This window comes from Saccopteryx leptura, chromosome 1, assembly GCF_036850995.1.
Source record: "Saccopteryx leptura isolate mSacLep1 chromosome 1, mSacLep1_pri_phased_curated, whole genome shotgun sequence".
NCBI classification, from domain to species: domain Eukaryota; kingdom Metazoa; phylum Chordata; class Mammalia; order Chiroptera; family Emballonuridae; genus Saccopteryx; species Saccopteryx leptura.
Window position 1 is genome coordinate 7,791,083 of NC_089503.1, and position 13,269 is coordinate 7,804,351.

Sequence of the window (13,269 nt, forward strand, 5' to 3'; positions counted from 1 at the left end):
GTTGTCTCCCCCGGGCCCAGCCCCGGCATTCCTCCCAGAAGGTGTTTCCTGGAAACTGATAAATCAGATCATGCCTCTTTATTCTTGGCTTTCGAAGCAAATTGATGTTCATGTCTGTGGTGGGCATGGACTCTGCAGGGCAGTGCCAGACCCCAGCCTCCTCGGAGGGGCTAGACTGAGCCCAGCCCAGGGGTGTGAAATAGAATTTATTGTGGCTCTGATTATGTACACGTGAGATGTGCCTGGCCATGCTGGCCAGGCTGGCATGGTCTGTACAATAAATACATCCATGGGGCTGGCTCTCTGTGGCTGGGAAGTGCCCACACCAGTGGTTCAGTCCAGCTTCCGGGTCCCCAACTTCATGGGGCCCTTAGTGGCCTTCTTCTCGGCACGCCTGGCCTCCATCTCCCGCCGACGCTCCTCCCGCTTCTTCCGGGCCAGCTCAGCCTTCACCTGCCCTGGAGAACGAAGGGGAGCAGGACCTCAGATGCCCAGCCTGTGCCTGCCAGAGAGGTGCGGCAGGGACTGCGCTAGTGTCGGCCCTCTTGGGGTAAGCACTTACGGCTCTCGGTCTCCAGGCCCTCCCAGTTGTCATCGCCCCATGAATCAGGTCGCGGCTGAAAAAGGAAACATGGCCTGGAATGGAGACCAGCTCCCTGCGGCGGTCCATCTCAGGTCTGTACCCTCCCACTAGACTGGTGCTGAGTACCTACCTGGGTACCAACCTCCCGATGTGCCGACAGGTCAGCAAAGGGGTCCCCTTTATCACTGGACTCTGGTCCATCCCAGTTATAGTCGCTGGCCAGCCGTGTGCCCTCAGGGGATGGCTCCTGGGGGCTTGGCTCCTGCCAACCCTGCTCCCAGGAGCCGTCAGCTTCCCAGCTGCTCCAGTGTGCCTCGGGGGATTTGTGGTTGGGGTTGCTGGTCTGCAGAAGAGAGGTGGGAGGTAGCACCAGGCAGGGAGGGACCTGGCCCAGCTTGCCATGCATACACACACGTTCTGTCCCACCTGGCTCACCTGCCCAGCACGGCCGGCGTGGCCCCCAGTGCTCCAGTTGTCTTGTTGGGCTAATACAGACTCAGCCTCCTGCTGCAGTGTGAGAAGGAAAACACAATTATTGCCCTCCTAACCCCCCACCCAAAATGGCAAGGAAGCCCTCTAGCCCCATTCTAACCATGGGGTCCACTGTTTCTCCTTTGGCCTCCCATCTCATTAGCTCCTCACGCCCTACTTCACATCTGTAAGGTGTACACATTGAACCTGGCCTGCTGTCACTCTTCTAAGAGGACTGGGGACAGATCCAGAGTTCCACACCACTTCCCATGGCTTTGGGGAACAGACTGCTGTCAGCCATGTGGGGAAACTGGGCCCAGTTTTGCCCCAATCTCCTTCAGCAAAGCCCCACTCCATCTGAACACGCCCACCCCTCTCAGGGAGGCCTGGCTCTAGGCCTGGGAGTGGCCCCTCCTTGATGATGGGCTGGCCGGGCACTGAAGCAGCGGGTAGAACAGGGGGCAGATGAGAGGAAGATCAGTGGGCAGCTCTACCCTGTGCCCTCCCCGCCTCTCACTTCCCACCCTGCTTCCTGGAGCTGAATAGCTCAGCTGCCAGCTCTGGCCCACAGCGGCCACTCCGTGATGCCTACTCACCAGGAACACTGTGCAGATGAGGACAGCCCGACTCGAGCCAAGCCCACATGAGCTCCCTGAATGGCAGCCTGTGACCTTTGAGCTGGGGTCCCCAGGGAAGGCCCCTCAGACCCCCTCACCTCCAAGCTGCCCCAGTCTTCATCATCCCATCTGTCGGCAGCACTGCTGTCCTCTACTGTGTCCTTGGCCTCCTCTTGTGCCTCCCAGTGTCCTGAGGTCATAGGTGTGGGAGGGATAGGAGTGGGAGCTGGGGCAGGAAGTCCTGGGGAGCAGAGACTCACTGAGTTCCCACACACTGGGGCCCAGGAATGTTTTAGAACAGGGCAGAGGTTGCTGGAGTTGGGCACAGTGCAGGGAGGGGAAGCTCACAGGGGACTACACCCTCCCCTGTCCCTTATGTCCCCATCACCACCCTATAGCTCTTGGGTGCCAGCACCTCCCAACACTGTCCCGGATGCACCCAGTCTGGGACACTCACCGTCAGGTGTGGGTCTTTGGGGGATGTTGGGCTCACCCAGGGAAGCTGTGGGGTGTGCACGGATCAGCTTGGAGGTGAGCGAAGAGACCCCTGTAACAGCCCAGCCTGCCCAGCTGGCTGCGGCTCCTCCCACTCCAGGGCTGGAGGCTGCATGGACATCCTTCTCTGGGCAGTGACAGGAGAGAGAGGCTGGTATAGGCACCTCAGGCATCCACAGGGAGTGCGACAGGGCGGTAAGTGAAACAGGGAACTACAAGGGCCCCCTTCTCCAGGCCTGCCTTCTCTCATCTGCAAGATGGAGGCCGGGGAGGGTGGTGTCAGGTCTGTTCTCCTGGGTTCTCCCAGTGTTCAGATACTCCAGTGAGGACGAAGGGGACCCAGCAGGTAACGGTCAGGGATGTAGCAGGAAGGTACATGAATGTGGGCCACTCACCCACTTCAGCCAGCTGGGTGGGATCCTCTGACACAGATTCCAGTTTGGAAAGGAAACTTCGAATGGCCTTGAAGGCCTGTGGGGTAGCAAGGGGCAGAGCTGGGGCCTCCAGGGTTCCTGTGAGCCCATGAGGCCTGCTAGGGTCCCGATACCCTTGAGCCCCAGCTGCGCCTCACCTGGTCCCGTACAGATTTCTCAGGATCCACAGTGAGACCACAGAGAACAGGCAGGATCTTGTGGGCGCAGTCGTTCATTGAATAGAGATTGTGGGTGGCGGCAAAGCCCAGGACACCGGCAACCCGAGACGGTGCAAATGGGTCCTTAGTGGCCCGACTGAAGGCAGAGGTGAGGACCCTGTGTCTGGTCTGGGGCAGGGCAGGAGAAAGGGTTCCTGAGTGTAGGGTCAGTTGGAGCCCAGAACCGCCTCACTTCCTAGAGCAGAGGCTGTCCACAGGGCCCCCGAGTCTAAAAACTGTGAGTTAACCACTAATAAATGGGGAAGAATTTATTTAAAATTCTGGATCTTGGCTTCTCAACCTAGATCACTGGACTTACACTGACTGCCCCATGGTGACAGGGGTTGGAAGAGCAGCTGCTCTGGGAGGGGCACTGTGCCTCCCCACCTGCCCACTGGCCCCATTTATTCATTCCTGCTAACTGGCTGGGCACCACAGGCATCTGCATTTGCAAACCCTGGCTGAGAGGATGCACAATACCACGGGGCCAAGCAGGCCTGGGTTCGGTTCCCAGATCCAACTCCTTCTGGCTGTGTGACCTGGTGCAACTGACCCCACCCCTCAGACATCAGGGCTTGGAGGACCTAGGACCTAGGTCCCTGGGAGGAAGATGGCCCATAAACGGTGACCTGGCCCTGGAGGAGGCTAGGTCCCATGACAGTGACAGAACTCCTGGCTGCTGTGCAGGGCACTCACACTGGCACTGAGGTAGGAGCCGATTTTTCCCAGGCAGACGGTGGTATTGCAACGGATGGGGCCCTGCTCGTCTTTGGCCTGCAGCCGAGCAAAGTGCTTCATCAGCTCCACGTTGAGGTTGGCCTCATTCAGCTTCGGGGCCAGGAGCAGCATGGACTGCAGGGTGGGCACAGGGAAACTGTGGGCCTGGGCAGGCCAAGGGTCACATGAAGAACAGCCTCCTGGGGGGAGGGGTGGCCCTGGACATTGAGAAGACCTGCCAAAGCCCTCCCAACCTGGTCCTGGCCTACCCACAATACTGAGGAAGGGGACCCCATGTTTCTTTCCCTTACAGCAAAACCTCCAGTCTGTCTGCACTCCTGTCTCCCATCTCTCTCGTCTGCTCTCTCTTGCACACACGCACTCTACTCAGACTTTCACTCCCCACACACTCTTTACCAGTTGGCTTGGATTGAGGTCACCAGTGAACCTCTGTGTTGCTAAATCCAATGGCCAATTCTCTGTCCTCACCAAACTTGACCCTTAGCAGCTTTGACACCGCTGAGCTCTCCCTCCTCCTTGAGACTTTGGTCTGGGGTCCAAAGCACCACCTTTCCCTGGGTCTTCTCAGACCTCACCAGCTGCTCCTTCTTGGTCTCCTTTTACTGAGCTCTTACTTCAGACCCCCAGAGCTCCTCCCCAGGCCTTTTCTTTTACATCCCACCCCAGCTGATCTTACCCATTCCTTGGCTTTGGATGCCCATTAGCTGACAATGCCCAGATGTGAACCTCTAGCCCAGACTCCTCCCTAAACTGCACATGTGCACGACCAGATGTGACATCTCCACTGGCTGTCTGACATACATGGCCAAGACTAAGCCCAACTCCTCCTGCACACCTGTCCCTCCCCGTCTTCTCAGTCAACAGCAGCTCAATCTTCCGGTTGCTCCGGCCAAAAACCTCAGAGCCTCCTTTGACTCCATATTCATCCATCAGTGAGTATCATTGGTTTCATCTTCAGAATGTGGCCCCTTTTCTCCACCTGCTGCTCCCACTAACATCTCAGCTACTGTCATTTCTCACCTGGGCCACTGCAACAGCCCCTAACAGTATCTCAGCTTCTACCTTTGTTCTGAGAGTCAATTCTTAACACAGCAATTCTTTTTAAACAGGTTAGACCAGGTTAGTGCTCAGCTCACTCCCCAGTGGCTCCGATCTCACTCCCATTGAATGCATCAGGTCCCCCATCCCCACCATGACTTCTCAGGCTCCACCTCACATACCATGCCCTTTCAGCCACGCTAAAATTCTCACTGCTATTTCCATACTCCAGGCACATGCCAGCCTCAGGACCTTTGCACATGCTACTCCTTCTGCAGGAGGCACATTTCCTTTAGATCTCCACACAGCTCAATCCCTCACCTTCCTTCCTTGAATGACACCTCCTTAGCAATGTCTTCCCTAACCACTGTTTACAAAACTGAAAACCCTTCTCTCCACACTCTATCACTTTCTAATATATACATATTTTCTAATTCTGTTTATTGTGTGCCAAGCCCACACCCCATCCCTCAAAAGAAGCTCCATGAGAGTAGGGAGTTTGGTCTGCTTGTACATACTGCATCCCAGTGAGGTGCTCAGCCCATATCTACTGAACAGAGGACTAAAGACCATGCCCACCGTGCTCCTCCCAAAAGCTGCTGAGCTGTACCCATAGTCTAGACCAGGGGTCCCCAAACTATGGCTCGTGGGCCGCATGCGCCCCTGAGGCCATTTATCTGGCCCCGCCGCACTTCCAGAAGGGGCACTTCTTTCATTGGTGATCAGTGAGAGGAGCATAGTTCCCATTGAAATACTGGTCAGTTTGTTGATTTAAATTTACTTGTTTTTTATTTTAAATATTGTATTTGTTCCCGTTTTGTTTTTTTACTTTAAAATAAGATATGTGCAGTGTGCATAGGGATTTGTTCATAGTTTTTTTTTATATTCCGGCCCTCCAATGGTCTGAGGGACAGTGAACTGGCCCCCTGTGTAAAAAGTTTGGGGACCTCAGTCTAGACACACATGCAGGATGGTGCCTGCCCTTCCCATAACCTTCTCAGACCTACATACCAAACCCAAGACCTTTGTGTCCTGGTGTTAAATTCCCTCCAATCCTTGGAAAACTAGGGGTGGCAACTCTGGGCCTGGCCATACTCACCTTGACAGTCTGCTCCCGGATGGCAGGGTTGGTGTCCAGGAAACCATGCACAACGTGGGGAAAGATCTGGGTGTTGACTGTTGGCTCATCAAGGTATTGGATGAACTGCTCCATCTGTGGCCCAAGTTGGTGTGAAAACTCAATCAGTTCCTCCCCCCTGCTCCCCCTCCCCAGTCACAGGACCACTCTTGGCTTGGTTTCTGCACCTGGCAGATCCTGGCCAAGGGAGTGAGTCCCCTGAGCTGCCCACCTCAAATCTGGCTCCTCTCTGGCCTCAAGCTAATGTGAAGGGGTGTGAAGAGGCCAGGAGGGTGCCAGGAAAAGCCAAGAACTAGGAGTCGGAGGGTCTGGCCTCTGGTCCTGCTCAACAGGCTGTGTCATGCCCCTCTCAGTCCCTCCGCTGCCTTTCTTGTAAAAGGGGGTAAACCCCTGACCAGACAATTGTTGTGAGGAGAGGGAATTATACCCGAGAACCACCAGGTATTTCCTGGTTCACAGTGGGCCCCCCCCCTCAATCCATCAATCCTGTCCTATACTCCCAGCTGTCCTGAGCTTGGCAGGAGAGATATTATCCTCCCTCTAGAGAGCTAGCGTGACTGAGCCAGGAGATGGGATGAGGGTGGGGGATGTTTGAGCCCTGCAGCTGGGCAAGCTAGGCATTCCCAAAGCTGCCAATGAGTCCTGTGATTATTTTGACTTCCAGAGAGCATGGCCTCACTGGTCCCTTATCTGTGTGCATGTTTGGGAAGGGGTTTCTGGGGTGCCAGGCAGGGGCATCCCCAGCAGCCAGAGTGGGGTCTGGGCGGCGTGGAGGTGGGCAGGGCTGGCTGGGGCCCCTACCTGCTGTAGGAGGCGGATGCGCATGGCCCGATCTGTGGATGAGAACATCTTGACCACGACAGGGATGATCTTTTGTTGATATTCTTCAGCACTAAGGAACTTGCCCACCTGAGTGAGGGAGCAGAAAGAGGGGCTTAGCTATAGCCACAAAAATGGAGGATGTCACTGGGCTCATTTATCATACTACTGCTTTCCCAAGGTGGGAATGGGGGATGGTGGGGGGTGAGGGGAACAGGTACTTTCTCAGCAGCTCCTCGGCCCATGTTCCATCTCAGTTAGCCCTGCCCTTAACCGTTCTGGGTCAAGCCTCTCTCAGGAGGCTGAAAGCACTGCGCCTCTCCTATAATCAGGTACCACATGCCACATGCACACACATATACACACAATTCTGCCTACAATTTCTGGGGTTTCCCAGTGATACAGGATTTGCTTGCTGTCTTCCCTACTTCCCCCATGCCAAGTCCCTTCAGGAGAAAGGGTTCTCCCCAAAGTGGGCAGAAGGGGAACTGGCAGGTCCCCAGTTAAGGGCGGACTGTGGTCTGAGGAGGGGGATAAGGACCTAGCCCACAGAAGCCAGGAAGCTGAGTGCCAAGTGGTCATGAGGGAGGATGCAAAGTGAGGTGGGGAGCAGGTGACTCCCTGGGCCCTGGAAACTAGTGTGGGACACAGGTCAGACCAGGAGGGCTGTCTTGGGGACACAGAAGAAGGACTGAGGTTCTGAAGCAAGGAGTCTTCCGAAAAAGAATTGTGAAGGACCAGGGTTTTTCTCCCCAAAGACACGAAGTCCCTTCAGCTTCCCTGACGGCTGGCTGGCTGAGCTACTGAGATGTCGGCAGGAAGCAACTCCTCGTGTGGGCTCGGGTCTACCCTAACTGGGCTGCTCCTCCCCAAGACGGCCCCACAGGGCTAGCCCCCACTCCAGGGCCTTCCCTTGTGATCTGATCCACCAGTCAGTCTCTGGGCCCCAAAGTACCCGAGGCCTTGCAGTCTCCCCTCACTGAGGCCCCTGGTCCCACTCACCTTGAAGAGGGGGGTGAGGACCACGGCCCCTGCGTTGCCAAACTCAAAGGCAGTCAGCAGCTGGGGCAGCACCTTGTGCCGGCAGAAATCCTCAGGGAACGAGTCAAGGCTCTTGCTCAGCTCTTGGAAGAACTTTTGCTTCTCAGCTGGCTCTTTGATCTGCGGCAGTGAGGACAGGGTGCAGGGAGGAGGGAATCAGCCTGGTCACGGCTCTGCTTTGCCACAGGCAAAAACGGGGTCACGCCAGCCTGGGGTTAACTCAGAATAACTTAGACTTGTGAATTCAACTGTGTGGGCTCTCCCATTTATCACTATGCGACCCTGGACAAGTTCCTGCATCTGTTAAATGGGAAAATAGCCACGCTACCTCCCGGGGTTGCTCTGAGGATTCAACCAGAAAATGACAGACAGCTGTCAGCACAGTGCCTGGCATTCCACAGGTGCTGAATCAGTGTCATTCTTATTACTGCCACCTGACCTGCTGCTAAGAAAGCAGCCACTAGGAGGATCAGGCCCTTTATCAGCACTGCCTCTACTCACAACCCAAACTGTACAGCTCAGAGAGGTGACAGGGCTTACTCCATTCCCTGACCCTGGCTGGGTCGGGCCCACCTGCAACCCTGTGCCAGGCAAAGTTCATGGCAGACTGTGGGAAGGCAAGGATTAGGTGCAGTTTACCCTCAAACCTGGTCCTCCCATTCAGAGACTACATGGATCAGGGTGTCAACTCAAAGTTTTCCCAGAGGCCATAATACCCACAACGCGCATTTCTTGAGGACAGACGACATGCCAAGCAGGGTTACAAACTAAAACCTTTAAACAAATTAAGTAATCCTCATAACTTTATAAAGGTACCAATAGAATCCATACTTAGTCCAACAAGGAAGCTGACTGAGGCACAGAGGCAAGGAGCTTGTCCAGTCACACACTAGGAAGCAAGCAGGCAGGGAAGGGTTCAACTCAGCAGGCTGGGAGCCCGGCTGTGCTGCCGCCTATGCAGGAGCTGTGGTTCCTATCACAAAGGAGGAGGCTGAGACTCAAGTCCACCTGCCAAGAGTGGCCGGTCCTGTGTTACTCCAAGGTTTCTGTGCCCTCTGCTGCACCCTCACCCTGCAGCTACCGCCTAGCCCGGTAGAGGCGGCCTCTCACAGGGGATGAGGAGGACCCAGCTGCCTCTTGAGCGGCACAGCTCCATGTGGGAGGCAAGCTTGGTGCTTTGACAGTAGGGTTCTGGGGGCCAAGGCCCAGAGAAAGGCCAGACCACATCCAAAGTCGTACACTGAGAGAGTCGCAGCTGGGCTCTTTCCACTGCTCTGTCATCTGGGCGCTGCCCACCCACAGTCTCCTGGCCAGAGAAGCCCATTTCCTATGAAGTGCATTTGAAGAAGAACGGCAGCCCAACAGAGCCAGCCACACGAGGCGAACCCCAGGTAACCAGGTTCCTGCTGCCCCTACACCAACCGGGAGGCAACAGGGCTCAGTGCTTCCAGCGCATCTTCAAAGTGCTGCTCCAGTCCTCCTCCCCCACGGTCCTTCCAGGCTCAGGCTGAGCCAAGGTTCCAGACACTCAAGGTCTGTGAGAGTAACTGTCACCCCTCCTGACTCCGGGTTCTGTCACTTCTCCATACGCCCCCAGCACAGCCAGGCCTGGGCAGGTCTCCAGGGCAGAGCCTCCCCTGGCATTCCCTACAACAGTCCTATGGGCAGCAGATACGACTGTCACCCCCACGAGACAGATTTAGAAACTGAGGCTCAGAGAGGCTAAGCCAAGGGCTCCCTCCCCATGTTCCCTCGGCCTGGAACACTCTTCCCCAGGTACTGTCCCCATCCCAGCTTCACGCATCTCAGGCCTCAGCTCCAATGCCACCCCTGAGAGAGCCCTTCCCTGAGCACTCTGCCTGGCCATTTTCCTGCCTGCCCTAGCCCCATTCCAGAGAGCACACGTGTCCTCATGTACGTGTTTTCTGTCCCTCCTCTCCAACGAGAGTCCCTAAGGCAGGACCTGGTCCCTTTGCTCCCTGTTAGCCCCTTGAGAGCAGGGCTCTAGGTCTGACTCCTTTCTCCACCTTCCTTCCCACACTGCAGACCAGCACAGGGCATGGCACACAGCAGGAACAGGGCCAGAACAGATGATTGGAGTCAATGGTGTGACAGGACCGTCACTAAGCACCTACTATATGCCAGACAGCACTATGCATTTTAAACTCGCTGAATCCTCACCATGCCCTTTGGAAGTAGGTACTATTATTAGGACTGTGCTTTAGCTAAGAGAAATCACACAACAAAGAGCAGGAGTCAGAGTTTGAATCCAGTGAGCCTAACTCCACAGTCTACTGTGGTCTACAAAGATCTAATTATGAGAGAGCCTGCAAAGTGGGGAAGGGGGTGGGGGTGCACAATGCAGGACCAAAGCCTAGGGTGGGGGTGTACTCACCTGAATTTCTTCCAGGAAGAGGTTGGTCTCCACAAAGCGGTTGTTCATGAAGCCACCAGGCGCCCGGCAGTTCTGAAGGAAGCGGGCTGGGTTAGGACGCACCTTCGGGTTGGCTCCAACCAGCTCACAGTAATGGGGCACCAGCGATTTGGGGATCTGTGGGAGAAGGGTCAGTGTTGGGGCAGGGCTGGTTGGCTGGCAGGGAGGGGACTAGGGGAGCCAGACACTTACCTTGCCAGGGTTGCGTAGGGCGGCTGCCCGAGGTAGGGGCCCATTGAAGACTTCCCAGATGAGGCAGCCCAACCGCCACATGTCGGATGACCTGAGGCAGTGACCAGAGCTGCTCAAGGCCCTGCCACCTGCCATCCTAGACCTCCAACCTGCCTTGGGCACCAAGCACACAGTGCATGGCAGACCCTGGGCTGTGTCCTTCAGGTGATCCTTCCATCAGCCCCAAGAAACAGGTTTCATTAGCCCATTTGACAGATAAAATACTGGGGCTAAGAGAAGCAAGGACATCTGCCTTAGGTCACACAGCTTTCAAATTCAGAACCACCTAACCCCAAAGCCTGTGTTTACCCTGTCCCATCTCCCTGCAGAGCTGGGAGCAAAGGAGTGTTTCCCACCTGGAGAACTCTGATTCCCTCCCCAGTCAGGCAGCAGGGGACAAGGGATTGTGCGCCAGCTAGCCTAGGGTTCCTGAGGCTGCAGGGGCTTCCAGCACACAGCAGGTTGAGCCTTGCTGCCCACACCCCACCACCTACCACTTCTCTCTGACAGCTCTGCCGCTGCTATCAGCCAACTCTGGAGGGTCATACTGCTCAAGCTCGGGGATCCCCTTGCGGGGGGGTGCCCCACCATTGCCTTGGTCTGAGTACATGTAATCCAGGCCCCCAAGCTTCCACTCGCCAGCCCGGTCCACAAACACAGCGGCCATGCAGACATTGTTGTGGATGAGGTTGCAGTCATTGACCAAGAAGCTGAGGGCTTTCTGGGGGCAGAAGAAGCCATTACACTCCAGCACTCCAAGCCCCCCAACCCCTGCTCTCATCACCATTGCCTCCCACCTCACCACAATCTGATGTAGCCCCCAGGAGAGCTCCAGCTCCTTCGGACCACCAGCCTCCGCTCGTGCCTTGAGGTACACTCCCAACGGGGTCACAGCCTCTGTCACTATGTGGAGGCATTTGTCTGTCTGAAAAGGGATAGGGGGGTATTAGGGCGGGGGACCAGACGAGGGCAGAAAGTGAGAGACATGATTGGGAGAGAGGGGGTGGAAACCGGGAGAAAGTGGGAAGCAGAGGGGGGCAGCGGGTACCTCCAGCCCATCGATGTAGGCCAGAATGTTGGGGTGTCGGAGAGTTTTGAGGCGCTTGAAGGCGGCTTTGGCCACCTGGGTCTGCTCTTCAGCGCCGGGCTTCACGTCGTACACGAAGACAGACACCGGGCTGCCCGCGGCCTGGGAGAGGACAGGGGGCTGACCCTCCGGCTCCGAGAGGATCCCCAGAGCAGCCAGAGCCCGAGGGAAAGGCCGCCGCCGGATCTCTCCCCGGGCCGGTCCTCAGGGCCAGCGCCGGGCTCACGTGACCCCGGTTCCGTCCGCCTGTCGGCCCCTCGGCCCTTCCTCCCGCCACGTTGGCACTGCCCGTCCCCCTCCCTCGGCCCGTTGTCCCGGCGGCTCCGCAGCCACGTCAGGCGGGGAGCGACGCAGCGGGGCCGGCGGCGCTGACTAGGCGAGGCCGAGGTCGACCGAGGCCTGCGGAGTGGAGCCGCGCTCACCTTCTTGCGGCCGCGGTGCAGGGCCCAGAGACCCGGCGGGCCGCCCTCGGCGGGTTCCGGGCTGAGCTCGAACGGAAAATCCCGGACCGGGTCACGGGCAAAGAACCACATCGTCGCCCCGCCACCAGGGTCTCGGGCGATTCAGTTCGGAGTCCTCCGCCGGCCGAGCCGGGGCGGGCCGGGGGCGGGGCCTGAGTCGGGGGGCGGGGCAGAGGGGCAGTGCGGTAACCCGGCGGGCGGGCCGGGTCGGTGGGCGGGGCCCGGCGGGTGGGCGGGGCAGGGTCCGAAGCCCGGGGTAAGCTTGGTCCAAACTTCCCACGCCCCGCTGTGCTCGCGCTCATCCGGCGTCACCAGTTTCTGGCTGGGGCGCGGTGCTTGCGGGGTCACCCAGAGGCGGGTCACCCAGAGGCGGATTTAACGGTGGGCACACTGGGTGCGCGCCCTGGGCCCAGACTTCTTCCTGAAGGGCCCTGCAAAACCCCAACTTTACACTTTTTTCGAATGACACCAATTTTGGTTTCATATGTGCAACTTTAACATTAATAGTAGATAATACTTTTTACTTATTTAAAAATATAGTTAACATGTATTTTTATTTTCCCTGTCTCTCTCTCTTTCTCTCTTTTTTTTGAGGGGCCCAATATTTTCTTCTGCGCCCAGGGCCTCAACCAACCTTAATCCGCTTCTGAGGTCACCCAAATTCTCTCATCTTCTGTGGCCTTATATCTAAATGTGGGTGATAGTAGAGTTCACCTTCCAGCCTTATTACAAAGACGAGAACTTGAGAAGGGAAAAATGGGGAAACCGAGGCAAGGAGGAGGGATGGGGAGAGAGATGAAGAGGAAGTCAACCCATAAACAAGAAGGGATGCAGAGATCAGTGAGGTAGAAACAGGGAAGGCGATTATCCCCAAGCCAAGATATGCTTTCCCACCAGCCAGTAGGCGCCTCCAGGATCCAGCAGGGGTCCGTGTTAGAACGAGGAAGTGACCAGGCGAAAGGCACAAGGAGACAGAGCCCCTGAGAAGGAATGGGTGGGGGCCAGAGAGTGAAGCAAAGATCCAAGGGAGCTTCAGGAACCCTGGGGGAGGGGGAGGGGACCAAGGGAGGAAAGAGGCACAGACCCCAGAAAGTGGGAAGAGAAACAACCCAGCAAGTCCAGAAAACAGAGTGCCAGGCAGGGCTCCTGCTCTCCTGGGCCCAGCAGACCCAGCTTTCTAGTCGACAGGGCCAGCATCTCCTGCAGGCCTCACAGTGCCCGTGCAGATTAGCACTGTCAGTGGCTCAAGTGCCAGTCATGCTGCTGCAGACCCAGCCCCTCAGCTGGACAGAGCCAAGGTCCAGGAGTGGCTAGGCAGGCAATGGCCCCTCTGCAGGTAGGGTCTCAGGGGACCCAGAGTTGGGGACAGTCCCACAGCCACAACCTATGGAGTATGGGTGAGATCCTGGAACTGATTATGAAACATCTGGTTAGGATGCCTTTGGGAGCAGACTCAAGGGCAAGGATGCCAAAGGCAGCAGAGCT

At 56.9% G+C, this 13,269-nt stretch overlaps 1 protein-coding gene across 6 annotated transcripts; it reads right to left on the reverse strand.

Annotated features, from left to right (window-relative positions):
- Positions 1-59: 59 nt before the first annotated feature.
- SCYL1 (SCY1 like pseudokinase 1) lies at positions 60-11,928 on the reverse strand. 6 transcript variants are annotated; one of them, XM_066349719.1, is made up of 18 exons: positions 11,746-11,928; positions 11,285-11,425; positions 11,039-11,161; positions 10,731-10,957; positions 10,198-10,288; positions 9,967-10,038; positions 7,533-7,691; positions 6,513-6,620; positions 5,673-5,786; positions 3,494-3,649; positions 2,738-2,926; positions 2,562-2,637; positions 2,129-2,293; positions 1,770-1,912; positions 1,010-1,090; positions 714-926; positions 563-617; positions 60-458 (listed from the first exon to the last, which is right to left on the reverse strand). In XM_066349719.1, exons 1-18 carry the CDS (start codon positions 11,854-11,856, stop codon positions 334-336), a joined length of 2,349 nt encoding a protein of 782 aa, XP_066205816.1. In that variant the 5' UTR covers positions 11,857-11,928; the 3' UTR covers positions 60-333. The 6 variants fall into 6 exon arrangements, with proteins under 6 accessions (XP_066205816.1, XP_066205730.1, XP_066205644.1 ...); XM_066349633.1 differs by having other exon boundaries at positions 3,494-3,679; XM_066349547.1 differs by having other exon boundaries at positions 1,019-1,090; positions 9,967-10,122.
- Between the last annotated feature and the right edge of the window lie 1,341 nt (positions 11,929-13,269).

What these genes read in the sequence shown, in the direction of transcription:
- SCYL1 (XM_066349347.1), bottom strand. Translation starts at nt 11,856, where the DNA reads ATGTGGTTCTTTGCCCGTGACCCGGTCCGGGATTTTCCGTTCGAGCTC. An exon ending in CCTACATCGATGGGCTGGAG is followed by an intron (nt 11,162 to 11,284) that starts GTACCCGCTGCC and finishes ATCCCTTTTCAG; the next exon opens with ACAGACAAATGCCTCCACAT. An exon ending in AGAAATCTGTACGGGACCAG is followed by an intron (nt 2,638 to 2,737) that starts GTGAGGCGCAGC and finishes GCTACCCCACAG; the next exon opens with GCCTTCAAGGCCATTCGAAG.